A 10,040-nucleotide genomic window follows, 5' to 3' on the forward strand; every position below is an offset into this window, starting at 1 on the left:
TCGGAATTCAAGTTCAGATTGCATCAAACATGTATTGAAATGAAAACACGTTCAACCAATATATATGCATGATTGATGGTGGTGTATGTCCAAAATTCTGAAACACATGCTTTGCATACTTACGTTCACATTACTAAAAGAAAAGAAAAGCCAAAGTTGGTGCCAATAATAAGTTGCAAATTAAAGCAAGAAGAAAGAAGCGGTAGTCCACCACTTCCCTTGGCACCCCATCTCCATGTGCTAAATGCTATCCACATATAGCCAGACATTTCCTCATGTAAATAAACCCCACATCAAATAGTCCATAATGGATATTGGACTCTATACTAATCGAAAAGGACAATCGGATAAGAGACCAACACTAAATAAATTAAATAAATAACCAAAATAAATTATCAATACATGTATATCAAAAATCTGATTTATATATAATATATAATATAAAAAATATATGAAAGAATATATATAAATACATAATAATTACAACAACAACAATAAAGTCTTGTCTTACTAAGTGGGATCGACTACATAAATTAAACGATGTCATTGTACTCTGTCATATATCATGTCTATATAATAATTAATTTAGTAATATTTGTTTTTTTATGCACGTAAAGTTATCAACATTCTAAATAGGTTAGTATACTACATGAATACTAAAAATTAGTTGAATTATCTATTATAAAAAAATGTTATTCTAACATTTAATTATTTTAGTAATTAATTATTTTATGAAAAAATATGTGAAACAATATATATAATTCTTTTACAACAACAATAATTACCAACATGACAACATCTAATTTTAAAGGTATTTAATTAAAAAATATAAATTTTGTAGCTATGCATTAGGAAAATATCCAAACTTTTTTGCTTTCATGCTTTAACTAATATATTTGAGTTAATTAAGGTGATTGTTACGGTGGGTACCAAGTGATGTTTAATTTGTTAAAAAAATAATATTTAATTTAAAAAATATAATAAAGTGTGATCCTCTCTAATGAAAAAAATACTTGAGAGAATAAAGTGTGATCTTTTATCTTTAATTCTCTAAGTGGAACCAAAATTAAATAAAAAAAATAATAAAAAATTAGATTAACCACTTAGACAACATCCAATTTTTTTTTTACCGGAGAATATCCAGTCCCCATAAAATGACCCCCGACAAACCCATTTCGTACCGCTTCGTTAAAAGCACTTGTGCACCTGAGAGAGTGATCCATTTCTACCCTTTGAGACAGTCTCACTCCACTTCCTGTTTTGACGTGTCCAAAATTATATTTTATTATCTTAAATAAAAAATCAAAATTTAAAAGATTCAAATTTATTATAGACACCATAAAATTTGTCTTGAGCTAAATCCAAAAAATCAGTTACACTTTATATATATATGATGGAAAATAAAAAAAAAGGGAAAAGAAAAAATAAGAGAAAATAAAATAGAAGGGAAAATGAATTTTTTGTGTGAGTTGTCCTAACTACAAATCCAGAGTTAGCTCCCTCCCATGTGTGTCTGGGGGAGAGTTGAAGTGCGGTGGTGAGTGGTGGACTAATGAAAAAGGTTGGCAGTGCAGTCAAAATCCATAAAAACCTCGTGACTATTCCATCAAAAAAGAATAAACAAACACGTTTGATTTTCCAACACACTTCACTCCCTTTTACTTCCCCTTCAATCCATCATGAAAATTCTTCAATAAGCATCATCGCTAACTCTTTTTTTTTTTTTCCTTCTTTGATCTGTCTCGAGCAGAAATTCAACCCTCCTATTATGGCAAAAACACTGCTGCTTCTTTTTTTCCTCTCAGCTCTGACCTCAAGGATTACTCACCAACAAGAGATCTTCTTTGAAGGCTTCAATGGTGGTGAAGCCGCCGCAAACATGTCCCTAAACGGTGGCGCAGTTATTTACCAAAGCGGCACACTTGGTTTAACAAACGACACTCAGAAGGTAGTTGGTCACGCGTTTTACTCGACCCCAATCCAATTCAAGAACAAGAGCAAAGTTGTCTCCTTTTCCACCGCATTTGCATTCGCAATAGTCCCTCAGTACCCAACACTCGGTGGCCATGGCTTCGCCTTCACCATTGCTCCCTCCAAGGACCTTCCCAACGGTTACCCAAGCCAGTACTTGGGCCTCCTCGGCCCAAAAAACCTCGGCAACTTCTCCAACCACCTCTTCGCGGTGGAGTTTGACACCGTTCAAGACTTCGAGTTCGGAGACATCAGTGACAATCACGTGGGCGTTAACCTCAACAACATGGCCTCCAACAAATCCGTTAAAGCAACCGTTTTGGGACAAGAAGAGCTGAACTTGAAGAGTGGCAAAGTGATTCAAGCATGGGTTGATTATGACTCCTCAAAGAACCAACTGGAGGTTCGTCTCTCCCAAACCTCAACAAAGCCCAATTCTCCTATCTTGTCGTACGAGGTTGATCTCTCACCGATTCTCAAGGACTCCATGTACGTTGGATTCTCCTCTTCAACAGGGATGCTAGCTAGCTCTCACTATATCTTGGGCTGGAGCTTCAACATCAACAATGGAGACGCCAAAACCCTCTCCTTGAAGAACCTCCCTCCACTCCCTTCGCGAGACAAACCCCATAGAAGGTCCTTAATCTTAGGGCTCTCTCTCTCAGCTTCGATATTGCTCCTCTGCTCCATTGCCTTATCATTCTACCTCACCAAAAAGCTGAAAAACGCAGAAGTAATCGAACCGTGGGAGCTAGAAGTTGGTCCACATAGGTTCCCCTACAAGGAGCTGAAGAAAGCTACCAGAAACTTCCACCACAAGAACATGCTCGGCTTCGGCGGCTTCGGCGCGGTTTTCAAGGGAACACTGGCAAACAACACCGAAATCGCAGTGAAGCGAGTCTCCCATGACTCCAAACAGGGATTCCAAGAATTCGTGTCGGAAATCGAGACCATAGGCAGGTTGCGCCACAGGAACCTCGTACAGCTCCAAGGTTGGTGCAGAAACCAGATCGATCTTCTATTAGTATACGACTTCATGCCAAACGGAAGCTTGGACAAGCACCTGTTCGAAGATTCACCAAGAAAAACGCTAACATGGGAACAGAGGTTCAAGATTGTGAAGGGCGTGGCTTGCGGACTCTTGTACCTTCACGAGGAATGGGAACAGACGGTGATTCACAGGGATATCAAAGCAGGGAACGTTCTGTTGGACGCTGACATGAACGCGCGCCTCGGCGACTTTGGTTTGGCCAAGCTATATGAGCGTGGTTCCAACCCGAGCACCACCAGGGTGGTAGGGACGCTGGGGTACCTTGCGCCAGAGCTAACGAGGACGGGGAGGCCAAGCACGTCTTCCGATGTTTATGCGTTTGGGGCGCTGCTGTTGGAGGTGGTGTGCGGGAGGAGGCCGGTGGAGGCGAAGGCGCTGCCGGAGGAGCTTGTTCTGGTGGAGTGGGTGTGGGACCGGTGGCGCTTGGGGGCGGTGTTGGAGGTGGTGGACCCCAAGCTTGGCGGAGTTTATGATGAGCTGGAGGTTGTGGTGGTTATCAAGTTGGGGTTGCTGTGTTCGTGTGAGGTGCCGGAAATGAGGCCAACTATGAGGCAGGTTGTGCGCTTCTTGGAAGGGGAGATCCCGTTGCCGGAGGGGATTCCTCCGCCGGATGGCTTTGGTGGTGGAAAGTCTGGACATTCGTATGGCGGGAACACGTGGTTGTCGCCGCTTGATGATGACGTGGAGGGTGCTTTGTTTTCTGGTACAAGGGATGAGGATGGTAGGTAGACCTCTCCCTATTTGGTTTGTTTTTCATTTTTAATATTTTGGTTTTAAAGATTTTATTTAAAAATGTAAAAATAAAAATAGATTTTTTTCGTTTTTAGTAAAATTTTTAGCTTGATACAAAATTAGGAGTTCATAATGAAGAGATCTAGCTTGGTTAAGAGCAATCATCCAGCATGTAAATCAATAAAATAATACGACCAGAGATACACACAGACACAGCACATTCTTTCATCCAAATTCCAATCTCTCTTTCCGCATCTTGCTTAATTCAACCAAAGCTATATTTTGTTATTTCAACGCGCATTGGCTTTGAATGATAGCTAAACTAGACATAGGAATAGATAATAGATGTTATTAGTTGTATAATTCCATGAAATGCAACTACTACATTTTCAGCATTCAACTATTTTCTCGTACATTGTGGCAATGAAGCCGACAATAGAATCTTTTGTGATCCAAAACATACATATCCAGACATTTAGAGTCAATTTTGACACGCTGAACGTTCTATCAAGGGGGAGAAGCAAAAAATTATAAATATAAATAAATAAATCAACAATAAAAAATCGAAGAAAAACTCCTCTAGTATAGCACTTTGCTCACAGCTGCACTATCATCATTCGTGTTCTGGATTACTCAATGCTGACAATGCTACCTCAAGTGCATACAATTTCCCCCCTTTGGCATTGCCATCAAGGTAGCAAGGAGACAAAACTACACCAGGAAACTTATGCAGTGTTTAAACACCGGCAAATCTGCCATCATGCACTCATACACCAGAAACTACAAAGGACTTGAAAATATGTGAATTTTGTACAAATGTGTCTTTCCCAATAGAGTTCAGCATATAACAATTCTGAGTTAGGGAAAAAGAGCATTAGTTGCAAACATATCAATTCATAAGATGAGTAATCTTAGCAAGAAACAAAATCAAGGTTCCACCAACTCCTTTCATTCCATTTAGTTTCAGTTTCTAAGAGCTGTACACTCTTTTGGTGCAACAAACGCTGCAAAACTACCAACTACGCTAGAGCCAACTACACAGAATTGAAAATTATGGCAGTAACATATCTAACAACAATTATAACATCCTCATCTACCCCACAAGGCCCTACCCAAGATTCCCTCTATTTATTCTGATGATCAATTCTACCAGCTAGCATCTGGAAAACAATTGAAAAATGTGAATGATACACATTTTCTGCATTGTTAAGCAATAATGAGGAAAACCGCCAGCATGGATTCTGCAGAAAAAAGAACAGATCTCCAAATCATCCACTACTGGTTTACTAGTTTGTCTCCAGTGTTTTCATCCTCGCCATCTTTCCCACAGCTGAAAATCTCATGGTCATCAAACCCTTCAAAAACAAGGAAACAAGATAATTAATAACATTGTCTACCAAGCAGTTTCCATATCTATTACTGAATGATTGGAAAAAAGTGAATGGAGAGGCAGTTTCCATATCTATTGAAACACACATAACTACCTTCGCCCAAGTCTTCAGCTTCATCATTTAAAGGCCTTATAGGCATTGAGTTAACAGAAGATGGATCCAGTACCATGCAATCCAAGTTCCCATTCTCTTCGAAGTATAAATCGTTTGCCTTGATCCATTCCTCAACCAAACTGATGTTGTTGAAGGATAAGGGATCACTCAAATGTTGTTCTTTGCTGGTGTACCTGAAAGAAAATCAAACAACAGAATATAAATTCCCTTTCAACTGCAAACTGCATTAACAGAATCTATCAATATACAACCATCTAAGCTCACATTTGTCTTAGTTGTAAGTTGTGTTGAACGAAGACAAGATCGTTGAGATGTTGCCGTTCTATAAAATTCCTTGTATTCATTATTTTTTGTTCAAAAGGAATCTGGTTTCTTTTGTAGATTGGTAAACTGCATGTTTGACTGAGAATACGAATTGCTAAACGTGACATGTTGGGGCAGCCTCCTCCATATGTTGACCACCATTCAGCTACAAAATAAACATATGAAAGATAAGTACATGAAATGGGGTTAGTCTAACCAGTCATCAGAGAAAGGAAATGCTCAAATAGGGTATCTTGAGTATAATATGTCTCAAGTATAGAAGAGACATTCAAAGAACCCAATCATTGTTGGCGTAATAATGCTATGCAGGTCATAACAGAAATTATATCCAACTTTTTACCGGATTTTAGAAGAATTATGCTAACAGTGATTCTACAACGTAAACAAACTTTCAACAACAATGCTAATGGGGTGGTCACATTGCAGTTTCAGTACATTCAGAGCTCATGCAGAAAATTTCAGTTTCCACTCCTATGACACTGGTTTTTATGTCTAAGCATAAGCATTTTACACAAAGGACAAGATAGTTTTTTCCTCTTTCAGTTTATCAGTTTTTATATTTATGCATCATTACTAGCATTCATAAATTTTGATTTTTTTTTTCCTGCCTATTAAGTTACTTAAAGCAAAAGAGAACATGGCAACTGAAAATATATTATTCCTATCTAAGAGAATAGGTTATCGGCCCTTACAAGGAAGTAAATTATCTCTAGCTCTGACTGCCATCTTTCTCCCAAAATCTCCTGCACCAGCCTTGTATAATGTTATCTCTTTGATAATTTTGTCTTGGATTCTCGTATCAGGGACTAATCTCTCTATGCAATCAAACATCCCCGAGAGAATCTCACTGTGGATATCCCCTTGAATACTAAAGAAGAACTTTGGATTAAGATAGAAACCAGCAGCATGAAGGGGATGATTCCACAAACTTTCCCATCTGTGATGTATAATATTCCAGTACACCATATATTCCTCCTTCTTAACAAGTGCTTTCTTAATAGCTTCTTTTGCCCGGTAAATTCCAGCATAAATGTAACCCATTGCAGGTCTTGTCTCACTGGCAGCTGTTCTCAGGACTCGCAAGAGAGGAGCTGTTAGACGAACAATCATTTCACATGAAGACCAAAACGTTTCATCACTTAGGATATCTAACATTTCCAGACCTGCTGGTTTCTTTGCGTATGGGCAATCCATCCACTCCTGAGAAGTGACCATGGCCTGTAAATTGTGTTTGAGATCAACCATTCGTTTCAATGTGGAAAAGTTTGTTGCAAACTGTGAGAAGGCAGGATCCACAATATCATTCCCTAAAGTATACCTTCTAACCATACCCAAGACTGAACTACAATTGTACACAAATCTTGTTATAGATCTAGCTTGTTCAATCACAGTACTAATCCACTTGAGATTTCCAAAATCTTCAAGAATCAAATCAATGCAATGAGCTACTGCAGGACTCCAATAAAGGGTAGGAAAAGTATCAGTCAGCCGCCTACCAGCAACGGCATATTGCTCTTCGCCTGGCGTAATCACTTGAAGCACTTGCCCGACTCCAATTTCTTCTACTATTTGTCTTAGCAACTCATATATACTCTCTGCAGGAACTGAAACCTCAGTAGCATCAAAAGTTTTCAAAAAGATTATTCCTTCGGGACAGTAAGCGAAAACGTTTAGCAGCATTCTTCCAGCTTCTGAACTCAGCTGATCCACCAAGATAGAGCAGCCTGTCCTCCCCCATGTCATCCTGCACCTATCTACATCATTCTTCATTTCTTCCACAGAGGTTTTCAGGACCCAACCACGAAGTTCATGATGCGAGGGGCACTCGAATCCCGGACCCCTTGAAGCAATTGCCTCAACCATCTGCTTGAAATAGATTGAGTTCACAGCATCAAAAGGTGCACCAACATCGTAGAAAAACCGACCTATTGCCATATTAATGTGACTGTCCATCCTTTTGGGAACCGCTGTATTTTTCTCCACCACAGGAACAACCTCAGGGTTTGCATAAGTTGCAGTCGATTGCTTGGGTCTTAACTTTTTTCTCCTTTCTACACCTTTACTCATCCCTTCCCCAGCAAGCACTACCGTATTCGAATTGTCTTCCACTGGATTCTGTATTGCAAGGGATTGCATTCCCTCATTGGCATTCCCATCCACCTGATTTAGAACGGAATTCACTACATTATTCACAACAGTATCCAAAGGAGTAAGATTCATGATCTCTTCCTCGATCTTCTGCTTCTTCCTCTTCCTCATGACAACCCCATCCAAACTCTGCTGCATATGTAGCCTAACATCATGGGGAACACGGCTGCAGGTGGATGCATTGCCCTTCTGACAAGCAAGATGTTCCTTAATCCTATGAATACCACCACCCTTGAACATCTTGAGGCAATATATGCACTTCAGTTGAACCTTGTCCCCACACTTAAACATCTGAACATGCTTCCATGCAGGGTCATGTTTCTGGGGTGTAATTTGAACCAGTTCAAGATTTGAACCCATCTAGGACTAATCACACCCCCCGCCTTTTTCTTCTTTTGCAGCTGAAATCAAAACAACAAGCACTATCTCATAAAACTAAAACTAAACCCACGTGCAATTTCTCATTTTTCAGTGTCAAAATGTTGTAACGATTCAATTCTTGGCAATTTGCATCTAAGAACATTTATTTTCATATAAAACACGAAACTCTGAAAATACCAAAAATTAAATAAATAAAAAACAGGGATACAGAGAAGAAAAGAAAAGAGCTTACCCGGTTCGTGTGTGGTGTTGAGAATTGTAATTGGGATGGAGGAATTGAGTTGGGGAATACGAGCAGAAAAACAGAACCGAGTTAGGGTTGGAGTTCTGTTGGAAGGGAGAAGTAACCGGATGGACCGGTTAGGGCAGAGAGAGGGGAGATCTGAGTTTGCTCTGAATGGATCCGGTTTCGGCGGTCAAAGGTTATATAGCCGGGCCGGTTTGATTCGCAACGAAAAACCGAGATTCGTGCTCTTCCTCCGGAGCCGGACAACACTGGTGGTATTCTGGTTGTCTCTTGTGTCGCGTATATTTCTGTTTTGTCCAACCCAACGCAACTCAACCCAACCCAACTCAACCCAATTCCACCGTTTCTTATAAAGTCAAAACCCTTCTTTGATCTTAGTTTTTTTTTTTTTCGGTCAAACTTAAATTTCAGTTTCTTTTAGCTATATAGGGTACATACATGTTAATATTATTATTTATAAAAAGAGTAAACATTTAAATTTTTTTTAATCACCAAAATAAATTTTAATTTTTTTTAAATTTATGTTAGATATTTTTGTTATTAAATTTTTATTTTTTAAAATTTTTCAACAATTACTCATATCAAACAAATTATTTTTTATTGTTTTTGTTAAACTTTTAATATGTGTGTTCGAAAAATAAATTCCTAATAACAAATTTTATTTTTAAAAAATTATTTCTCAAAAAATATTATTATAATACAAATAAATCCCTTTTAATTAAAACAGTTGAGGATTAATCTGTTTGACATGAGTAATTTTCAATGACTTTGGGATAATAAAAATTTATTCGCAAAAAAAATGCCCGACTTAGAACTTTTTGAGTGTTGGCTCTTATAAAATTTTTTAAACATTTTACTTTAATAATTATCTAACAAATTTATTAAAAGTTAAGGGTTTGTTTGAGTGAACTTTAAAAAAATATATTTATTTATTTTAGAATATTTTATATAAAAGTAAATATAATTTTATGTTTTGATATTTTATGTAAAAATATTTTTTTATTTATCAATTATGTTTGAGTATAACAATATAAAAGTATTTTTTGTTTATTTATTATATAAAAAATATCTTTTTTTAAGAAAAAAAGATCTTTTAAAAAAAATGTATATTACAGCTTCTCAAAAAAAATTATTTTTTTAGTGATTTTACTTTTATTACTAGAAATTTGCTAAACACGCTAAAAAATAAAAAAATTATTAAAAAATCTTTTTTATCAAAATAATAGCACCCAAATAAACACTAAAACATTTTATATAAATTATTATATTAATACCTTTAACAAATGTCCTTAACAAATTCTACCTTCTTATTATTTACTATTAAGGTGAATACAGATCAGATCGGGTTGAATATAGACAAAATTTTTATTTGTTATGTACTAAAATTATTGGATTAGATATAATATACACATTTTTAGCCTAGAATCTAATCCGCACATTTTTTTAGTTAGATTGGATTGGATATCGAATAAATTTACAAAAATAGAAAATAACAAAAGTAACAGAAAATTAACAAAAATGATCAAAAGATTATCAAAAAATTAACAAACATTAACAACAATAAAAATGTCCAGAGATAGGGTTTTAAGGTTACGTTTGGTTCTAAAAACAAAATAAGAAAGGACACTAAAAATAAAATACAAAGAATAGAAACACAAAAACTAGTGTTTTTGTATTGTTT

General features: G+C 36.9%; 2 protein-coding genes across 2 annotated transcripts; one reads left to right on the forward strand and one right to left on the reverse strand.

Moving 5' to 3' along the window:
- The first annotated feature begins 1,465 nt into the window (after nucleotides 1–1,465).
- Nucleotides 1,466–3,965, forward strand: LOC107480854 (L-type lectin-domain containing receptor kinase S.4). Its single transcript, XM_021139074.2, has one exon. The coding sequence runs from the start codon at nucleotides 1,553–1,555 to the stop codon at nucleotides 3,749–3,751; it is 2,199 nt and encodes a 732-aa protein (XP_020994733.1). The 5' UTR covers nucleotides 1,466–1,552; the 3' UTR covers nucleotides 3,752–3,965.
- A 700-nt stretch (nucleotides 3,966–4,665) lies between these two features.
- Nucleotides 4,666–8,669, reverse strand: LOC107480853 (uncharacterized). The gene is made up of 5 exons (XM_016101043.3): nucleotides 8,345–8,669; nucleotides 6,276–8,132; nucleotides 5,524–5,728; nucleotides 5,239–5,432; nucleotides 4,666–5,109 (listed from the first exon to the last, which is right to left on the reverse strand). The coding sequence occupies exons 2-5, from the start codon at nucleotides 8,089–8,091 to the stop codon at nucleotides 5,030–5,032; spliced, it is 2,295 nt and encodes a 764-aa protein (XP_015956529.1). The 5' UTR covers nucleotides 8,092–8,132; nucleotides 8,345–8,669; the 3' UTR covers nucleotides 4,666–5,029.
- Between the last annotated feature and the right edge of the window lie 1,371 nt (nucleotides 8,670–10,040).

The sequence above is a fragment of the Arachis duranensis genome, chromosome 3, assembly GCF_000817695.3.
Source record: "Arachis duranensis cultivar V14167 chromosome 3, aradu.V14167.gnm2.J7QH, whole genome shotgun sequence".
Lineage (NCBI taxonomy): Eukaryota > Viridiplantae > Streptophyta > Magnoliopsida > Fabales > Fabaceae > Arachis > Arachis duranensis.